The sequence below is a fragment of the Mobula hypostoma genome, chromosome 2 (genome assembly GCF_963921235.1).
Source record: "Mobula hypostoma chromosome 2, sMobHyp1.1, whole genome shotgun sequence".
NCBI classification, from domain to species: domain Eukaryota; kingdom Metazoa; phylum Chordata; class Chondrichthyes; order Myliobatiformes; family Myliobatidae; genus Mobula; species Mobula hypostoma.
The window spans coordinates 3,962,569-3,984,832 of record NC_086098.1 but is presented as its reverse complement, the minus strand read 5'-3'; the positions used below and the strand labels follow the sequence as shown (position 1 = coordinate 3,984,832).

Genomic DNA, 22,264 nt, shown 5'->3' with positions numbered 1-22,264 from the left:
TCTTTTACTCAGAGAGTGGTGATTGCTGTCAGCAATGGTGGTGGAGCTGGATACGATAGGGTCTTTTGGATAGGTACATGGAGCTTAGGAAAATAGAGGGCTATGGGTAAGCCTAGTAATTTCTAAGGTAGGGACATGTTTGGCACAACTTTGTAGGCCGAAGGATCTGTATTGCGCTGTAGGTTTTCTATGTTTCTATCCCTCCACTTGCTCATCCAGGTCATTTATAAAAATCACAAAGAGTAGGGGTCCCAGGACAGATCGCTGAGGCACACCACTGGTCACTGACCTCCATGCAGAATATGACCCGTCTACAACTACTCTTTGCCTTCTGTGGGCAAGCCAGTTCTAGATCCACAAAGCAATGTCCCTTTGAATCCCATGCCTCCTTACTTTCTCTAACTGATCTTACTCTTACTTTTCTCCTTGGAGCGACGGAGGATGAGAGGTGACCTGATAGAGGTGTACAAGATAATGAGAGGTATTGATCGTCCTCTAACTGAAGCCTCGAAGAGCTAAAGCCTCAATGTCACCACTCTGACTCTGTCCACTGAGATGATGGACACTACGCTTGCCCCGCCCTCCTTTAATTTACTTCTGCTAATCAATTCAAAACGCACATTGGTTGCTGGTCAAAGCTCAATTATGCTGCCACGAGATCAGATTAAGGTTTGGGGACAGGGATGCGGGGCAGTTAGAGGCTCCCCCACTCAAAGGCCAGTGACGATGATGTGTAATGAAGGACATCTGGAGTTCAGGCCTCTGTTTCAGAGATGTGGACTCAGAGATAACGGATATCTGGAGTCCAGGCCCCGCTTCCAGCGACGTTGACATGGAGATAACGGTCAATTGGAGTCCAGGCCTCCATCCCAGTGATGTGGACATGGAGATAACGGTCAATTGGAGTCCAGGCCTCCGTCCCAGTGACGTGGACATGGAGATAACAGTCATCTGGACTCCAGCCCTCTGCTTCACGCTCAAAGAGCAGTGGTGAAGGACATCCGCAGATATCGGGCTGCGCTGGGTCGGTGGGCTGAGGATCAGATGTGCATGTAAGCAGGAGTTAAGAGGAGGCATAGCGGCCGGTCAGTGGGTGTGAATGGGTTCAAACCTGGCGTTTGGTATCCCGTCATTGGCCAGTCAGGTGGTCGATACTGATGGTCCAAGCCCGAAGATCAGTTGGAAGTCTGGAACTTGGAACCCGTTGGCTGAAACCTGGATACTGCAGTTGGAAGACTGTCCGTGTGTGTGGTTTAGTGGTGGGGGGTGGGGTCGAGAGTATCTGGGGTTGTTTTGCTGTTGATTTGTCCTGTCCTAAATGCGCTCCCCCATATCCTGAGTCCAGGTCTCCTCGTTCGAGTCTTACTTACCAGTGAAAACAACTTTTTTGCCTCTGTCTTATCTCCTTCACTATTTTGCAGGATTCCATTAAGTCTCCTCTAGTCCCCCTGAATCCCAGCGGGTATAGTCCCAGGCGACTCAATCTCTCCTCCTCGGCTAACCTCCTCATTTGTTCATTATCATTCTGAATAGTTTGACATGTATTCATCTGCTGTAACCAATTATATATTTTGTGTGCGAAGATTTAATTACTGTGTAATTAAAGAAGTTTAGTTGCTTTCTTCCTGGCGTTACTTGCCACTCAGTTGTGCACTTATGCTGGTCAGATCCCGTTTGCCCTTCCTCGGTAACCATACCCACTACATCGTGCCGTTCAATTCTAATTTTCAATTAAAACTCTAATTGTATGTCAAGGTTTGAAAGGACCAGGAGACGTGAGGATTTACAGTTAAATACTGTCAATGGCCCTCTAACATTGAACTATCTTACAGTGTGTCAATTAGCGTAACTCCAAAGATGTTAATTCGTGCTTTACCAGTTAAATTGATAATACAAAAACATTTCTTAAATCCATTAGTTTTAAAAAAAACACAACTATCTAGTCAACCTACTTACAAATAAGGGAGAATACATTAAACTGAAAGGAAATGGGTTGGGATATATTTGGGTCACGCAAAATCCAAGGTAAATTAGGCCATTTTGCTTTTTTTGCAGAAAGGAAGATTTTCTTTATCTTTGGAAAATATCCCTTTGTTGCGCTGGCACTTTAGCCTCCACCAGCTTGATGGAAGCGCTCGTATTGAGATGAAAGTCACATCCCGCAACAAAGCAGAGTTAATGATCAAAGATCAAAGTGAAATGCTGTCTTCAGTTGATGGTCATTTCATTAGCATAGCGCAGCAGCTCCAATGAAGTCATTAATATGAGCTGATATGATCTGTGTACCACAGTGAAATGATCTCTGTTCAACCATTTACAATAGCCTGCAGTGGCAATTTGTAACTGCAGGAGATTGCTTGTGATTATTCTCAATAGTTCCTTCAAACTAATGAATACTTGTTTAGGACAATAATGGCACCATCACACTCATCCGAGCCTTTCTCACAAAGGCAGTTACCCAGTTTCCTGCTAAACTAAGGTGGTTACTCAATCTTTTCATCTCCCCCTGGTGCCCCTTCTCCTTCCCTTTGCCCCATGGTCCACTCTCCTCTCCTATCAGATTCCTTCCTCTGCAGCTCTTTACCATTTCTACCTATCACTTCCCAGTTTCTTACTTCACTCCCTCCCCCACCTATCACCTTCTAGTTTGTCCTCCTCCCTCTCCCCCCACCTTTTTGCTCTGGTGTCTTCCCCCCTTCCTCTCCAGTCCTGAAGAAAAGTCTCAGCCCAAAATGTTGACTGCTTATTCATTTCCATACACTCTGCCTGACCTGCTGAGTTCCTCTCACATTTTGTGTGTGTTAGCTGTTGGCAAATTCTTGAATCCATTATAAATAATGGGATAATGACTTAATTAGTTCACACAATTCAGGAGTCCAAGTAGTTAAATGGAAGAGAAACATTATTTGGGTAATCCAAGAATGATTCTTGAGGATGTAGCAGGTCAGAAAAACGTTTCTCAGTGCAGAGGCCAAAACATGGAACATAGGAACAGCATAGGAAAAGACCCTTCAGCCCATAATGTTGTGCAGAACCAATTCAACTGATGGCTGGAGTCGAACACAGCAGCCTAGCTTTATAGGCAGTTGTCCTGTCTTTACCAGTTAATTAGAACAGCTTAAGTGCTTCATAAACACAAAATAATCTGCAAATGCTGGGGTCAAAGCAACACTCACAACACGCTGGAGGAACTCAGCAGGTCGGGCAGTATCCGTGGAAAAGATCGGTCGACGTTTCGGGCCGGAACCCTTCGTCGGTTCCGGCATGAAACGTCGACTGATTTTTTCCACGGATGCTACCCGACCTGCGGAGTTCCTCCAGCGTGTTGTGAGTGTAGCTTAAGTGTTTATAATCTTTAGGAGGCAAAAGGAGTTGAAATCAGGATAGACATGAACACGATGCTGGAAATCTAAGCAACACACACACACGGATGCTGGAGGAACTTAGCAGGCCAGGCAGCATCTATGGAAATAGTTGACGTTTTGGGCCGAAACCTTGGATGCCCAGAGAGGTGATGAATTTAGTCAAGAAGAAAAAGGAAAAGTATGTAAAGCTTCGGAAGTCAGGATCAAACAAAGCAGATGAGGAGCATAAAGAAGTCATAAAGAACTAAAGAAGGGAATTAGCAAAGCCAGGAGCAGCCATGAAAAGCCCTTGGCAAGTAGGATTAAGGTGAATCCCAAGGCATTCTGTACATACATTCAGAGCAAGAGGATAACGAGGGAGAGGGTGGATAAAGTGGGGAATATTTGCTTGGATGTGGAGAATGTGAGTGAGGTACTTAATAGGTACATTGCTTCAGTATTTAAAAGGAAAAGGATATGGAGGACCAGGCGATCAGTACTGAGTTTATAAGTATGCTAGTGTGTTTAGAGGTCAAGGAGGTGGAAGTTTTGGGCCTCCTAATGAATATTGAGGTGTATAAGTCCCCAGGGCCTGAAGGGATGTACAGCAGGTTATTGAAGGAGGCAAGAGTCGAGATTGTTGGGGCCGCGACCAGTATCTTTATGTCCTCCCTAGCCACAGGTGAGGTCCCAGAGGATTGGCGAGTGGTTAGTGTTGTACCTCAATTTAAGAAGGGAACAAGGGAAAATCTTGGGAACTACAGATCGGTGAGTTTCACGTCAGTTGGTGAACATTCTTAGGGATAGGATATCTGACCATTTGGAAACCCAAGACCTAATTAGGGAGAGACAGCATGACTTTCTGCGCGGCAGGTTGTGCCTTAGCAACTTGACTGAGTATTTTTTAACAAGGTGGCGAGAGAGATTGATGAGGGAAGGGTAGTGGATGTTGTCTACATGGATTTTAGTAAGGTGTTTGACAAAGTCCCTCACTGGATTCAGAACTGCCTTGCGCATAGAAGGGACTTATTTGAGATAGACGTCTGTAATTAGTGATATTCTGCAGTGATGTGTGTTGGTGATGTATATGCATAAACTGACCTGGATGAAAATGTAGATGGGTGGGTTCATAAGTTTGCAGATGATACCAAGATGGGTGGAGATGTGGATAGCGTCTAAGACTGGCAAAGAAAACAGAGCAATATAGATCATTTGCAGATATGGGCTGAAAAATGGCAGATAGAGTTTAACCAATGGCAGATTCACAGCTCCTTGAAAGTGGCTACACAGGTCGATAAGGTGGTGAAGAAAGCTGATGGAATACTTACTTTTATTAGTCGAGGCACTGAATTCTAAAGTCAAGAGGAAATGCTTTATAAAACTGATTAGGCCACATCTGGAATATTGCCTAACTAGCTGCCTGACTTGTTGAGTTTCTCCAGCATTTTGTGTGTGTTGCTTGGGTTCCCAGCATCTGCAGATTTTCTCTTGTTTGTGACTGGTTTACCACGATGCTGCATGGTTTAATCATCATGTGCTATCATGAGAGGCTGGATAAACTTAGGTTATTTTCTCTTGTGCGCCGGAGGCTGAGGGGAGATCCGATAGAGGTTTATAAGATTATGAGTAGACAGGGAGTATCTGTTTCCCAGGGTTGAAGTGTCTCATAGTCATAGTCATAATCATACTTTATTGATCCCAGGGGAAATTGTTTTTTGTTACAGTTGCACCATAAATAATAAATAGTAATAGAACCATAAATAGTTAAATAGCAATATGTAAATTATGCCAGTAAATTATGAAATAAATCCAGGACCAGCCTATTGGCTCAGGGTGTCTGACCCTCCAAGGGAGGAGTTGTAAAGTTTGATGGCCACAGGCAGGAATGACTTCCTATGGGCATGAATTAAAGATGAGATGGGGTAGGTTCAAGGGTGATTAGAGGAGTACAATAGACAATAGGTGCAGGAGTAGGCCATTCGGCCCTTCGAGCCAGCACCGCCATTCACTGTGATCATGGCTGATCATCCATAATCAGTATCCAGTTCCTGCCTTATCACCATAGCCTTTGATTCCGCTATCTTTAAGAGCTCTAGCCATCTCTTTCTTGAAAGCATCCAGAGACTTGGCCTCCACAGCCTTCTGGGGCAGAGCATTCTATATATCCACCACTCTCTGGGTGAAAAAATTTTTCCTCAACTCCGTTCTAAATGGCCTACCCCTAATTCTTAAACTGTGGCCTCTGGTTCTGGACTCATCCATCAGCGGCAACATGTTTCCTGCCTCCAGCGTGTCCAATCCCTTAATAATCTTATATGTTTCAATAAGATCCCCTCTCAGCCTTCTAAATTCCAGAGTATACAAGCCCAGTCGCTCCAATCTTTCGACATATGACAGTCCTGCCATCCCGGGAATTAACCTTGTGATTCTTAGAGATAGGATCTATAGGCATTTAGAGAATCATGGTCTGATCAGGGACATTCAGCATGGCTTTGTGAAGGGCAGGCCGTGTCTAACAAGCCTGATAGAGTTCTTTGAGGAGGTGACCAGGCATATAGATGAGGGTAGTGCAGTGGATGTGATCTATATGGATTTTAGTAAGGCATTTGACAAGGTTCCACACAGTAGGCTTATTCAGAAAGTTAGAAGGCATGGGATCCAGGGAAGTTTGGCCAGGTGGATTCAGAATTGGCTTGCCTGCAGAAGGCAGACAGTGGTGGTGGAGGGAGTACATTCAGATCGGAGGATTGTGACTAGTGGTGTCCCACAAGGATCTGTTCTGGGACCTCTACTTCTCGTGATTTTTTTTTAACCTACGCTGCACTCCCTCAATAGCAAGAATGTCCTTCCTCAAATTTGGAGACCAAAACTGCACACAGTACTCCAGGTGTGGTCTCACCAGGGCCTTGTACAGCTGCAGGACCTCTTTGCTCTTATACTCAATTCCCCTTGTTATGAAGGCCAGCATGCTGTTAGCTTGCTTCACTGCCTGCTGTACTTGCATGCTTGCCTTCAGTGACTGATGTACAAGAACATTTAGATCTCGTTGTGCTTCCCCTTTTCCTAACTTGACTCCATTTAGATAATAATCGGCCTTCCCGTTCTTACCACCAAAGTGGATAACCTCACATTTATCCACATTAAACTGCATCTGCCATGCATCTGCCCACTCACCCAGCCTGTCCAAGTCACCCTGCATTCTCATAACATCCTCCTCACATCTCACACTGCCAGCCAGCTTTGTGTCATCGGCAAATTTGCTAATATTACTTTTAATTCCCTCATCTAAATTATTAGTATATATTGTAAACAGCTGCGGTCCCAGCACTGAACCCTGCGGTACCCCACTGGTCACCGCCTGCCATTCCGAAAGGGACCCGTTAATCGCTACTCTTTGTTTTCTGTCAGCCAGCCAATTTTCAATCCATGTCAGTATTCTGCCCCCAATACCAAGTGCCCTAATTTTGCCCACTAATCTCCTGTGTGGGACTTTATCAAGGCTTTCTGAAAGTTCAGGTACACTACATCCACTGGCTCTCCCTTGTCCATTTTCATAGTTACATCCTCAAGAAATTCCAGAAGATTAGGCAAGCAGGATTTCCCCTTCGTTAATCCATGCTGACTCGGACCAATCCTGTTATTGCTATCCAGATGTGTCGTAATTTCATCTTTTATAATTGACTCCAGCATCTTTCCCACCACCGACGTCAGGCTAACTGGTCTATAATTCCCTGTTTTCTCTCTTCCTCCCTTCTTGAAGAAAGGGACAACATTAGCCACCCTCCAATCCACAGGAACTGATCCTGAATCTGTAGAACATTGGAAAATGATTACCAATGCGTCCACGATTTCTAAAGCCACCTCCTTAAGTACCCTGGGATGCAGACCATCAGGTCTCGGGGACTTATTAGCCTTCAGACTCAACAACCTATCCAACACCATTTCCTGCCTAATATAAATTTCCTTCAATTCATCCATTACCCCAGGTCCTTTGGCTACTATTACATCTGGGAGATTGTTTGTGTCTTCCCTAGTGAAGACAGATCCAAAGTACCTGTTCAACTCGTTTGCCATTTCCTTGTTCCCCATAATAAATTCACCCACTTCTGTCTTCAAGGGCCCAATTGTGGTCTTAACTATTTTTTTCCTTTTCACATACCTAAAGAAGCTTTTACTATCCTCCTTTATATTCTTGGCTAGTTTACCTTTGTACCTCATTTTTTCTTCGCGTATTGCCTTTTTAGTTACCTTCTGTTGCTCTTTAAAAGTTTCCCAATCTTCCGGCTTCCCACTTGTCTTGGCTATGTTATACTTCTTCTATTTTATTTTTATACTGTCCATTACTTCCCCTGTCAGCCATAGCCTCCCTTTATTCCCCTTAGGATCTTTCTTCCTCTTTGGAACGAACTGATCCTGCACCTTCCGCATTATTCCCAGAAACACTTGCCATTGCTGTTCCACTGTCATCCCTGCTAGGGTAATGTTCCATTGAACTTTGTCCAGCTCCTCCCTCATAGCACCATAGTTCCCTTTGTTCAGCTGTAATACTGACACTTCCAAGTTTCCCTTCTCCCTCTCAAATTGTAGATTAAAACTTATCATATTATGGTCACTACCTCCTAATGGCTCCTTTACCTTGAGGTCCCTGATCAAATCCGGTTCATTGCACAACACTAATCTAGAATTGTGTTCTCTCTGGTAGGCTCCAGTACAAGCTGTTCTAAGAATCCATCTCAGAGAGACTCCACAAATTCCCTTTCTTGGGGTCCAGGTTGGGGACCAACCTGATTCCTCTAGTCTACCTGCATGTTGAAGTCCCCCATAACAACTGTAGCATTACCTTTGCGACATGCCAATTTTAACTCTTGATTCAACTTACACCCTACATCCAGACTACTGTTTGGGGGCTTGTAGACAACTCCCATTAGGGTCTTTCTATCCTTAGAATTTCTCAGTTCTATCCATACTGACTCCACGTCTCCTGATTCTATGTCCCCCCTCACAAGGGACTGAATATCATTCCTCACCAACAGAGCCACCCCACCCCCTCTGCCCATCAGTCTGTCCTTTCGATAGGACGTATACCCTTGAATATTCATTTCCCAGGCCCTGTCCACTTGAAGCCATGTCTCTGTTATTCCCACAACATCATACTTACCAATTTCCAACTGAGCCTCAAGCTCATCCACTTTATTTCTTATACTCCGTGCATTCATATAGAATACTTTTAATTCATTACTCCCCTGACCTCCCATATCCATTCCTATTTCACTTGGCCATACTGTACGATCCCTTCTTGAGCTTTCTGCTCTGTTGATTCTGCTGTCTTTCTTAACTTTTCTTATTCTCAGTTTCCCTTTATCTGTTTCCAGTTCGTCCCCTCCCCCCCCCACCCCCACTACTTAGTTTAAACACACCCGTGTTGCAGAGGCAAACCTGCCTGCCAGAATGCTGGTGCCCCGCTTATTAAGGTGCAACCCGTCCCTTTTGTACAATTCATCCTTACCCTGAAACATATCCCAGTGCTCCAAGAATGTAAATCCTTGATTCCTGCACCAGTTCCTCAGCCACACATTCAGATCCATTATCTCCCTGTTCTTGACCACTCCAGCACGGGGGACTGGAAGCAAACCGGAGATAACCACCCTGGAAGTCCTGCTTTTCAACCTTCTTCCGAGTTCTCTGAAGTCACGCTGTAGAATGTCTTTCCTCGTCTTCCCCACGTCATTTGTGCCCACATGCACCACCACTTCCGGATGTTCACCTTCACTCTTGAGGATTCCCTGCAATAGCTCCGTGACATCCTGGATCCCGGCACCAGGGAGGCAACACACCATCCTTCAATCTCGCCTGTTGCCACGGAAACCCTTTTCTGTACCTCTCACTATGGAGTCCCCTACAACCACGGCTCTGCCTGACGTCTGTCTCCTCAGCTTTGTCTCAGCGCCAATTGTTGACTCGCAGACCCGTCCACCTCTCAGACTGGCACTGTGTTCTGTCCCGACAGCTTCCAAGAGGGAGAACCTGTTTACGAGAGGCACATCTCCCGGGGTCTCCTGTACTTCAAGCATCCTTTCCTTGCTCATCGTCATCCTCCTACTCTCTTCCTGTATCCTGGGTTAACGACCTCACTGTAGGTCCTGTCCAGAAAACTCTCGTGCTCCCGGATGAACCTAACGTCATCCAGTTGCCTCTCTAGTACGTTTTTTACTCAGAGAGGTGGATGCCTGGAATGTGCTGCCTTGTATGGCCATAGAGGCAAATACATTAGAGGCTTTTAAGAAACATTTGGGATAAGTGCTTGAATGTAAGGAAGATGGAGGGATATGGATATGATGTTGGTAGGAGGGATTAGTGATTGGATGTTCTTGGTTTGCTTTTTAGCTGGTTTGGCACAACATTGTAGACCAAATGGCCTGTTCCTGGGCTGTGTTATTCTTATTCTATGTTGTTCAAATGGTCAACAAAACTAATCCCCTCTGCCTACACAATGGTTACAGGGAAAGGCAGGAGATTGGGGTTGAGAGGGAAATGGATCCATGATGAAATGACAGAGCAGACTCGATGGGCCAAATGGCTTAGTTCTACTCCTATATCTTATGGACTTATGGTCAATTGTCCATATCATTCCATCTTCCTCAATTTATGTGCCTATTTAAACGTCTCTTAAAAATCCCTAACGCATCTGCCTCGACAGCTACCCTAGGCAGTATGCTCAAGGCACCCACCATTCTGTGTAAAAAGCACGCACCTCACATCTCCTTCTCACCTTCATTGCGTGCCCTCTGGTATTAGACATATTAACCCTGGGAAAAAGATAATGTCTGTCTACTCTATCTATGTCACTCATAAACTGATAAACCTCTATCAGATCTCCTCTCAGCTTCCAGCGCTCTAGAGAAAACAACCCCAAGTTTGTCTAACCTCTTCCGATAGCACATGCCCCCTAATCCAGGCAGCATCTTGGTAAACCTCCACTGCACCTTCTCCAAAGCCTCAACATCCTTCCTACAGTAAGGTGACCAGTACTATCTGCAATACTCCAGATATGGCCTAACTAGAGCTCCGTAAAGGTGCAACATAACTTCCCTAATGTATTATCAAACATTAAGGTTAAAAGGTGGGTACAATATCATGGGCTAGAGTGCCTGTATTGTGCTGTTCAGTCCTAAGATCAAATAGGTACCACACAAAGGTCGCTATATAAGTTCCAAGGGTTGTGTGTAATAAACTGGATCCAAGCACAATTGCATTTGATCCACACACTTGTGAAGTGGTGAGTATCCTGGGGTTAGATCCTAGGACTCACAGACCCTCATTAGGCCCTGGCTGCCTTCTGAGAAATTTCAGCGAATGTCTGCGAGTCTGCTTGGGAAGTCAGGCCTGAGTGTCTGCAAGGCTGCAGGCTGAAGGCTGAAGATGGCCCGCCGGAAGGTTAGATGACTGTGTATGCGCATAGGGAGGGAGAAATGGGGCTAGTTTTGCTGTTGTTGTCGTTGTTGCTTGTGTTGTTCTGCTGAACACTGTGGGCATGCTATGTTGGTGCCTGAATGTGTGGCAACACTTGTGGGCTGCCCCAGCACATTATCGGTGTGTTGGTTGGTATTGCAAAAACACACATTTCACAAAATGCTGGAGGCACACAGCAGGTCAGGCAGCATCTATGGAGAGGAATAAAGAGTCAATGCTTTGGGTTGAGACCTTACCTCAGGATTTCCAACATCTGCAGAATCTCTTGTGTTTATGACCCATTTCACTGTCTGTTTCTAAGTACGTTTGATAAATAAATCCAAATAAGAAAATTTATAACAGAATCTCTTTTGTTTTATCATCCTGCTCAAGCTCTCAGGTCATTTTCTGCTGATCTCTTAAATTTAAACAATCTCCCTCAAAAGATAATTGACAGGTCAGCTTTTTTGAATGACGCTCCTAAACTGTGGAACTTCATATGCAAAACGATAAAGGATAAACTTATGCTCTTTACATAAACATAAAGAAGAATTACCAACATTATAACATTTTCCTTAATTTTTAAGAATAGTCTCACTTTGTGAAATATTTTCAACATTTGAACTCTTTCAAAATCACCAATTCTACTGGAGGTCAAGGCTGACTCGAACACTCCAGCAAAATGAGATGATTACTGTATTCTGTCTCTTTAGTCACTTGCCCTAAGCTATTAGACAATGAAATAGATCTCTGTGGTGGGACAGATAAACGCCACAACCTGGTATAGGTTCCTGGGAGTGCTGGAGCAGATGGAGATTCTTGAACAGGTGAGTCCACCTCAGGTAATTGGTCCTCATCATAAGGATCAGGATACTCTATTTCTCTACCTTCTGCGGACTTCGAAGCTGCACAAGCGCATGCCTGTCCACTTGATTTCACCTTGTGATGTTCTGCTCACATATGACGTTGTGTGTACAGAGAGTGGGGCATCACTCCTGGCCTCAGTTGGATAAGGTACTCTCCTTTCAGTACTTCCAGGTCTGTGAACAACTCTGGGTATTTCTGCCACCGAACACAGTTTAGCGAATCCAACCTTGCAATGAGGTTCAGCTTCTCGGTGGCCTGTCATCATCATCCCAGTAGTGATGAGAAGAGATCCTGAATGACACAGACATCCGCTTTTAACTGTTCCTCATTTCTGCAGGAGCAAACATTCCCTTTACACTGAACCTATGTTTCCCTAGCCCCACTTTCTTTGTTGCCAAAGTCAGTGTAATGACTACTTTCTTCACCAGTTTTATGAACAGACATTCAGGGATGGGTATGACATCTGTCCCAGTGTCCATGTTTGACATCACTGCCTCATTTTGTAATGGAACCATAATAGCTTTCTCTGGTGTCAGATTTACCTGCAACTGAAGTCTCTCTGACAATTTGGTGTCTAGTAGCCCAACAACAATCCTGTCTCTAATGAGCTCATCTCTCAGAATTCCATATCCACAGTTGTCTGACAGGGCATACAATGCTGTGATGAAGTCATTTACTTTTTCCGCTGACTCCTGTTTTCTGGAGTTTAATTTTGTCCTCTCATATATAAGGGCATATCCTGTACAGTTTTGTATTCCTTTTTCTGAGCATCTGTCAGTTCTAATCCACCCATGATGTCATCTGCTTTGTCACCCATGCAGTATATCAGTGTGCTTACTTGATGTTCTGAAGTCTGAGTGAGATTGCTTGCAACCCTAAATCACTCAAAGCATCTGAGCCATCGCTCAAAGTCCCTGGTTTAGAAAAATCAAATGTCTCGTTGGGCTTTATTGTGAAAGTAGATGTAGGTACTGCACGTATTTGCTCCATTTTTCTGTTTGTTTGTTTAGTATTTGATTTATTTGTACTGCAAAAGTCTTCTTTATTCTCCCGGAGAGTTTCACTGACTTCTCAGGTTGTGTCTGTGTCTCTGCACTTTCCCAGGCTAGTGGCCCACAGATTATTACAATATATCCACTTTTGCGTGTAACTAGAAGGCATTGCCTCACAACCTTGGCCCTTTCTCATCTCAGCCTCATGGTGAATACTGTTAGCAACTTACACAGGCAGATCGGTTCTTAATATTTTTCATGGATATATGTGAACAAGAACAGTCTTACTGTAAGACTGTTATAGCTCAGCATTTAATACTAATCATTTCCACTAGCTCAGCATTTAATACAAATCATTCCCACAATCCTGATTGAGAAGTTGCAGATCCTGGGCCTCTGTACCTCCCTCAGTAATTGGATCCTCGACTTCCTAACTGGAAGACCACAATCCGTGCGGATTGGTGATAACATATTCTCTTCACTGGCGCATCTCAGAGGTGTGTGTTTAGCCCACTGCTCTACTCTCCATATACACATGACTGTGTGGCTAGGTGTAGCTCAAATACCATCTACAAATTTGCTGATGATACAACCATTGTTGGTAGAATCTCAGGTGGCGACCAGAGGGCAGACAGGAGTGAGATATGCCAACTAGTGAAATGGTGCCACAGCAACAACCTGGCACTCACCGTCAGTAAGATGAAAGAGCTGATTGTGGACTTCAGGAAGGGTAAGACGAAGGAACACATTCCAATCCTCATAGAGGAATCAGAAGTGGAGAGAGTGAGCAGTTTCAAGTTCCTGGGTGTCAAGATCTCTGAGGATCTAACCTGGTCCCAACATATCGATGCAGTTATAAAGAAGGCAAGACAGCAGCCATACTTTATGAGGAGTTTGAAGAGATTGGGCATGTCAAAAAATACTCTCAAAAACTTCCATAGTTGCACCATGGAGAGCATTCTGACAGGCTGCATCACTGTCTGGTATGGAGGGGCTACTGCACAGGACTGAAAGAAGCTGCAGAAGGTTGTAAATCTAGTCAGCTCCATCTTGGCTACTAGCCTACAAAGTACCCAGGACATCTTCAGGGAGCGGCGTCTTAGAAAGGCAGTGTCCATTATTAAGGACCTCCAGCACCCAGGGCATGCCCTTTTCTCACTGTTACCATCAGGTAGGAGGTACAGGAGCCTGAAGGCACACACTCAGTGATTCAGGAACAGCTTCTTCCCCTCTGCCATCCAATTCCTAAATGGACATTGAAGCTTTGGACACTACTTCACTTCCTTTTGATATAAAGTATTTCTGTTTTTTTGCAAAAACGAGGAAATCTGCAGATGCTGGAAATTCAAGCAACACACACAAAATGCTGGTGGAACGCAGCAGGCCAGGCAGCATCTATAGGAAGAAGCACAGTCGACGTTTCAGGCCGAGACCCTTCGTCAGGTCTAACTGAAATAAGAGATGGTAAGAGATTTGAAAGTGGGAGGGGAGGGGGAGACCCAAAATGATAGGAGAAGACAGGAGGGGGAGAGATGGAGCCAAGAGCTGGACAGTTGATTGGCAAAAAAGATACAAGACTAGAGAAGGGAGAGGATCATGGGACGGGAGGCCTAGGGAGAAAGAAAGGACAAGGGGAGCACCAGAGAAAGATGGAGAGCAGGCAAGGAGTTATTGTGAGAGGGGCAGAAAGAGAGAGAAAAAAAGAAGGAAGGAAGGAAGGAAGGAATAAATAACGGATGGGGTATGAGGGGGAGGTGGGGCATTAACGGAAGTTAGAGAAGTCGATGTTCATGCCATCAGGTTGGAGGCTGCCCAGGTGGAATATAAGGTGTTGTTCCTCCAACCTGAGTCTGGCTTCATCTTTACAGTAGAGGAGGCCGTGGATAGACATGTCAGAATGCGAATGGGACGTGGAATTAAAATGTGTGGCCACTGGGAGATCCTGCTTTCTCTGGTGGACAGAGCGTAGGTGTTCAGTGAACCAATCTCCCAGTCTGCGTCGGGTCTTGCCAATATATATAAGGCTGCACCGGGAGCACCGGACGCAGTATATCACCCCAGCCGACTCACAGGTGAAGTGTCGCCTCACCTGGAAGGACTGTCTGGGGCCCTGAATGGTGGTGAGGGAGGAAGTGTAAGAGCATGTGTAGCATTTGTTCCGCTTACAAGGATAAGTGCTGGGAGGGAGATCAGTGGGGAGGGACGGGGGGGGACGAATGGACAAGGGAGTCGCGTAGGGAGCGATCCCTGCGGAAAGCAGAGAGAGGGGGTGAGGGAAAGATGTGCTTAGTGGTGGGATCCCGTTGGAGGTGGCGGAAGTTACAGAGAATAATATGTTGGACCCGGAGGCTGGTGGGGTGGTAGGTGAGGACAAGGGGAACCCTATTCCTAGTGGGGTGGCGGGAGGATGGAGTGAGAGCAGATGTGTGTGAAATGGGGGAGATGCGTTTGACAGCAGAGTTGATGGTGGAGCAAGGGAAGCCCCTTTCTTTAAAAAAGGAGGACATCTCCCTCGTCCTGGAATGAAAATCCTCATCCTGAGAACAGATGTGGCGGAGATGGAGGAATTGCGAGAAGGGGATGGCATTTTTGCAAGAGACAGGGTGGGAAGAGGAATAGTCCAGGTAGCTGTGAGAGTCCGCAGGCTTATAGTAGACATCAGTAGATAATCTGTCTCCAGAGATAGAGACTGAAAGATCAAGAAAGGGGAGGGAGGTGTTGGAAATGGACCAGGTAAACTTGAGGGAAGGGTGAAAGTTGGAGGCAAAGTTAATGAAGTCAACAAGCTCAGCATGTGTGCAGGAAGCAGCGCCAATGCAGTCGTTAATGTAGCGAAGGAAAAGTGGGGGATAGATACCAGAATAGGTTCGGAACATGGATTGTTCCACAAAGCCAACAAAAAGGCAGGCATAGCTAGGACCAATACAGGTGCCCATGGCTACACCTTTAGTTTGGAGGAAGTGAAAGGAGCCAAAGGAGAAATTATTAAGAGTAAGGACTAATTCCGCTAGACGGAGGAGAGTGGTGGTAGAGGGGAACTGGTTAGCTGGGGTCCAAAAAGAAGTGGAGAGCTTTGAGACCTTCCTGGTGGGGGATGAAGGTATATAGGGACTGGACATCCATGGTGAAAATAAGGCGGTGGGGGCCAGGGAACTTAAAATCATTGAAAAAATCCAGAGCGTGAGATGTGTCATGAACATAGGCAGGAAGGGATTGAACAAGGGGGGATAAAACCGTGTCGAGGTATGCAGAAACGAGTTCGGTGGGGCAGGAGCAAGCTGAGACAATAGGTCTACCTGGACAGGCAGGTTTGTGGATCTTAGGTAGGAGGTAGAAACAGGAAGTGCGGGGTGTGGGAACAATGAGATTGGTGGCTGTAGATGGGAAATCCCCAGAGCTGATAAGTTTGGTGATGGTGTGGGAGACAATGGCCTGGTGCTCCTTGGTGGGATCAAGATCAAGGGGTAAATGGGAGGAGGTATCAGCGAATTGTTGCTGTGCCTCGGCAAGGTAGAGGTCAGTTCGCCAGACAACAACAGCGCCTCCCTTATCAGCGGGTTTTATAGTAAGGTTAGGATTGGTGCGGAAGGAGTGGAGAGCAGAGCGTTCGGAAGGAGTTGGAATTGGAACAAGGTGTGGTGAAGTCGAGATGGTTGATGTCCCATCGGCAGTTAGCAAAAAAGAGATCCAGAGCAGGCAGAAGACCAGAGCGGGGTGTCCATGAAGAGGAGGCGGGTTGAAGACAGGAGAAGGGGTCATCGGTGGGGGTGGGAGAGTCCTTGCCGAAGAAGTAGGCTCGAAGATGGAGCTGGTGGAAGAAGAGTTCAGCGTCATGGCGCACGCAGAACTCGCTGAGATGTGGGCGAAGGGGAACAAAGGTAAGGCCCTTACTATGGGCAGAGCGCTCTGCCTCAGAGAGTTAAAGGTTTTTTTGCACATTTTTTAATCTATTCAATATACGTATACTGTAATTGATTTGCTTGTTTATTTATTATTTTTTTTAAATTTTTTTGATTATGGTATTGCATTGAACTGCTGCTGTTAAGTTAACACATTTCACGTCACATGCTGGTGATAATAAATCTGATTCTGATAAATCCTTTCTTGTCAGGGATCTCACTTGGTCTCTAGCACAAATTCATTGACGATCAGCCACTTCTGACACCAAGTTGCATTCAATATTGAGGGATAGTGCAGAGCACACCAGGACACCAACATTCAAGATATTCAACTGAACTTTACCGACAACACTGCCTGTACAGTATGCGCACTCGTCCCGTGTGGCAGTGGCTAAGTGAACAGCATAGGATTAACACTATTAACTTCCACAACAGATTCAGTTCTCATTACCAGAAATTATCAGCCTCACTGGTATCTGCCACAGTGATCTGCCTTAGGTCCTCATTCCACTCGTCCAATTCCAGTTGCCTTCATCCACCCTGAGCTGGATTACACTTAAGGGTTCAGGCAAAATATCTTGTTTCTTAAAAGCAAAGTAGAGATATTTGAAGGAGCAGTCAGACTTAATGACTAGACATGCTGGAAAGGCACTTACCGACAGCCCAGTATAACAGCTGCAGGCCCTCACTTGGTCCCTTGTTCGCTAAATATGGCTTGGTGTACTTCAGAATGTCACCCGCATATTCCAAGGCCCTTGAGGCTAAGGAAGATTTTTCTCCTAGGGTTTGTAATTGATTGTAAGTTTTCCCAACAGCCTGCCAGAAGATTGTGAATAAATACAAGTCAGAATTACATACTTGGCTCATCTGGCACATTGGCCTTCATAAATCAAAGTACTGAGTACAGGAGTTGGGATGTTGTGTTGAAGGTGAATAAGATGTTGGTGAGGCCTAATTTGGAATTTTGTGTATAGTTCTGGTCACCTTCCTACAGAAAAGATGCAAATAAGGTTGAAAGAGTACGGATAAAATTGACAAGGATGTTGCTGGGACTGGCAGACCAGAGTTATAGGGAAAGATTGAATAGGTTAAGACTTCATTCCCTGGAGTGGAGGAGAACGAACAGAAATTTGATATAGGTAAATGCAAGCAGGCTTCGTTCCGCTGAGGTTGGGTGAGACTAGAACTAGAGCTCATGGTTGAAAGGTGAAATGCTTAAGGGAATATGAGGGGGAACTTCAAGTTGTTCGTCCAAGTGGTGGATGCAGGTTCGATTTCGTCATTTAAGAGAAGTTTGGGCAAGTACATGGATGGATGGGGGTATGAAGAGCTATGGTCCAGGATAGGGTCAAGAGAGCTATGGTCCAGGATAGGGTCAAGAGAGCTATGGTCCAGGATAGGGTCAATGGGAATAGCCAAAATGACAGTTCAGCATAGACGCGATGGGCCGAAAGGTCTTTTCTGTACTGCATTGCTTTGTGACTCTAAGCCTAGTTCATAACAAAACACAGCAGGGTGAATTATAACAAGTTGATTCTCCAGATTGTTCTTCATTTAATGAAAAATTCAGTTGATGTTATGCTGCCTCTTCCACTACAGTAGGAAAAAATACAGAATAAGCAATAAACGCAACTGAACAGTAGTTGCAAAGTAATGTGGTATCAATAAGAAAAGAAACATCAGGTACAGCATCTACGATCCCAACCACTGTCACCAAACTCATAGTTCCCTTACCCCGCACAGCTCGCTTCTACCTCCTACCCAAGATCCACACACCAGACTGTCTGGGTAGGCTATTGTCTCTGCCTACTCCTGCCCTACTGAACTTGTGTCCTCGTATCTCGATTGCATTCTATTTCCCTTGACTCAGTCCCTTCCTACCAACATGTGCGTCACTTCTCAGGCCCTCGACCTTCTCTGTAACTTTCAATTCCCTGGCCTTGACCACCTCATCTTCACCATGCATGTTCAGTTCCTACCCACTCCTACTCCCATCAAGAAGGCCTCAAAGCTCTCTGCTTCTTTCTTGACAAAAGAACTAACCAAACCCCCTCCACCCTCCTCTATCTGGCAGAACTGGGCCTTACCCCGAACATTTTTCTTTCAGTTATCCTACTATCTCCAAACTCAAGATGGGCCCAAGCTATACCTGCCTTTTTGTTGGTTATGTACTACAGTCTATGTTCAGAGCTTCCCCGGTAATGATCCCCAACTCTTCCTACGCTACACTGATAATTGCATTGATGCTGCTTCATGCACCCTTACTGAGCTCGCCAATTTTATCAACTTTTCCTCCAACTTTCATCCTGCCCTTAAATTCACTTGGTCCATCTCCAACACCTTCCTCCCCTTTCCTGATCTCTTGGTCTCCATTTCTGGAGACAAACTGTCAACCGACATCTTGTACAAACCTACCGATTCCCACGGTTACTTTGACTATACCTCTTCCCACACTATCTCCTGTCAAAAGGCTATTCCCTTTTCTCATGGAACCTGATAGGAGAGGACAAAAGACCATGGAAGAAGGGAAAGGGGGAGGAGCACCAGAGGAAGGTGATGGGCAGGTAAGAAGAGAAGGTGTGAGAGAGTAAGAAGAATGGGGAATGGTGAAGGAAAAGGGGTTCATGCCATCAGGTTGGAGGCTACTCAGACAGAATATAAGGTGTTGCTTCTCCAACCTGAGTGTGGCCTTATCGTGGCACTAGAAGAGGCCAAGGACTAATATGTTGGAATAGGAGTGGAAAGTAAAACTGAAATGGGTGGCCACCGGGAAATCCTGCTTGTGATGGACACAGTGAACATGCTTGATGAAGTGATCTCCCAATCTACGGCGCGACTCACCGATATATAGTACAGGAGGCCACACTGGGAGCACCGGATACAGTAGAGGACCCCAAGTGTCGCCTCACCTGGAAGGACTGTTTGGGGCCCAGAATGGTAGTGAAGGAGGAGGTGTAGGAGCAGGTGTGGCACTTGTTCTGCTTGCAAGGGTAAGTGACAGGAGAGAGATCAGTGGGAAGGTAGAAGTGGACAAGGGAGTCGTGTAGGGAGCGATCGTTGTGAAAAGCAGCAACTGGAGGGAGGGAAAAGATGCTTTGGTGGTGCGATCCTGTTGGATAGTGGAAATTACAGAAAATTGTGTTGAATATGGAGGCTTGTGGCATGGTAGGTAAGGACAAGAGGAACCCTATCCTTGGTGTAGCAGCAGGAGGATCAGGTGAGGGCACACATGTGTGAAATGGAAGAGATGGCGATAAGTGGAGTGTTGATGATGCAGGAAGCAAAGTCCCTTTCTTTGAAGGTGGACACCTCAGTTGTTTTGAAATGAAAAGCCTCATCCTAAGAGCAGAGGCAGTGGAGACAGTGGAATTGAGAAAAGGGAATGGCATTTTTACAAGTGACAGGGTGGGAAGAGGTATAGTCCAGGTGGCTCTGAGAATCAGTGAGTTTTTAAGAGATATCAGTAGATAAACTATCTCCAGAGATAGACAGGGAGATCAAGAAAGGAAAGAGAGGTATCAGAAATGGACCAAGTAAATTTGTGGGTAGGGTGGAAGTTGGAGGCAAAGTTGATGAAGTAGACAAGCTCAGCATGAGTGCAAGAAGCAGCACCAATGTAGTCGTCAATATAGCGTAGGAAGAGTTGGGGAGCAATGCTCATATAGGCTTGGAACATAGACTGTCCCATGTAGCCGACGAAAAGGCAAGCAAAGCTGGGACCCATGTGAGTGTCCATGGCTACACCTTGGGTTTGAAGGAAGTGGGAGGAGCCAAAGGAGAAATTGTTGAGGTGAAGACAAGTTCCGCCAGACAGAGGAGGGTGGTGGTGAAGGGGAACTGGTTAGGTCTGTTGTCCAGAAAGAAGTGGAGAGCTTTAAGGCTCCCTGATGTGGGATAGGGGACACAGTATGCACGATTCTGGAAAGCTCTGGAAGCTTCTCTTGGTATTGCATTATTTGAATAAGGGTTTTCTCATTGGTTAGCTCTTATCTATGAATTTGAATTTTTCTTATCTATGTTGTATAAAAGGAGTTGACTGTGTAGAGGCACCATCTCTGTTTTCCTTCTTTCTCTCTTGTCTGCTACTGGTTTCTGGCTCCTGTTACTGTTTCATACACACACCACTCTCTGTGGAAAAGACTTACTCTAACAACCTGGCCCACCCCCCCTATTTTCCTTCAATCACCTTAAAATTATGCACACAAAATGCTTAATGAACTCATCGGGTCAGGCACTGTCTATTGAAATGAACAGCTGATGTTTCGGGGCCGAAACCCTTCTTCAGGACTGGAGAAGCAGGCAGAAGATGCCAGAATAAAAAGGTGGGGGAGGGGAAGAAGGCTGGACCGAAGGTGAGAGGTGATACCTTAAAATTATGCCTCCTTATGTTAGCCATTTTCATCCTGGGAAAAAGTATCTGGCTATCCACTCGATCTACACTATCTTATACACCTTGCAGTTCAGCAGCCAAAAAGTATACTTAAAATTAGTTTACAGATACAGTGTGAACCCATGTGTAAAAGATATTTCAGCCTACGTTTGCCTGTTGCTATTTCTGAATGGACTTTACCTTAATGAGTATGAGTAGAGCGCATTTTGGCTCCAGTTTAGTGGCTGTCTGATCAAGTTGAGACTGGTTGAGTAAATTTTCCATCTCTGGCAGCTTGAATACTATCCTTGTCAATCCTGCCAATTGTTCCATGCTTCCACCTCCTATTTTTTTTAAAAAAAGGAAATATAATCACTTTAAGGTCAGGTTTAAGAATGAATTACACAGAACTAAATGTTGCTGATAAATTCAACCATTATCATATCCACTTAAGATGAGATTAGATTTGTCACAAGTACATTGAAACATAGTCACTTGTGTCATCGTTAGTGACATGCTGCCGGCAGCTCCAAGTGTCGCCACGCTTCCAGTGCCAACATAGTATGCCCAGGTATACTAACCCTAACTTTATGCATCTTTGGAATGTGGGAGGAAACCAGAGCACCCAGAGGAAATCCACACAGTCATGGGGAGAATGTACAAATTCCTTACCCAATCAGTATTTCCTACAAAACGATTGCACTAACTTTATGTGATTTCGTCACCCCCTAGACTTGGTCTAAAGATTACATTATTGTCATAATTCTAACCAACATGTAATTTGTACTTATTAATCAAATGCTCCAGACATCTACAATATATACCGGGTGACTAAGGTTAATATGAGGGACTCCAAGATTTAGAGAAAAATGCAAGAAGCTATTTGAAATAATATACTCACTTCAGTGATTTTTTAAACCTTTGAACCTTTTTTAAACATTTCAGACATTCCCCTCACAAATACACACCCCTTCTCACTCCTCATAAAGAAAATTCATTTTATTGACATGATCACACTTGAAATTTGTTATCTGGATCTAAATGACCTACACCATACAACCAGAACTTTAGAGGTCACAGTAATCTTTCAAACAAACAAGGTAAAAGAATCAGTTTTGATTATAAAGCAGTTGAAAGTCTAGATTTTCCTGCAACAATTATTAAGGGTGAATATCTTATTTCTTATTTCTAGCATACTTCTTCCAATTAAAATTTAGTTAAGGGAAGTCGCTGGTCTAACACCCTTTGATTAGCCTGGGCAGATTTCTGAAAAATAAAAAATATATATATATATTATGGTCCTGATAAGTAAGTCAGAGAAAAATGCAGTTTTTTCCCCCATCT

The 22,264-nt window shown here is 44.9% G+C and overlaps 1 protein-coding gene across 1 annotated transcript in view; it reads right to left on the bottom strand.

Annotated features, from left to right (window-relative positions):
- Window positions 1–22,264, bottom strand: part of mms22l (MMS22-like, DNA repair protein) — a 297,601-nt gene that overhangs the window by 72,887 nt on the left and 202,450 nt on the right. The window contains exons 18-19 of the mRNA XM_063033047.1: window positions 21,122–21,264; window positions 17,208–17,367 (exon numbers count right to left, since the gene is read on the bottom strand). Of these exons, the coding sequence (XP_062889117.1) occupies window positions 17,208–17,367; window positions 21,122–21,264 (303 nt within the window). The remainder of the gene's footprint in view (window positions 1–17,207; window positions 17,368–21,121; window positions 21,265–22,264) is intronic.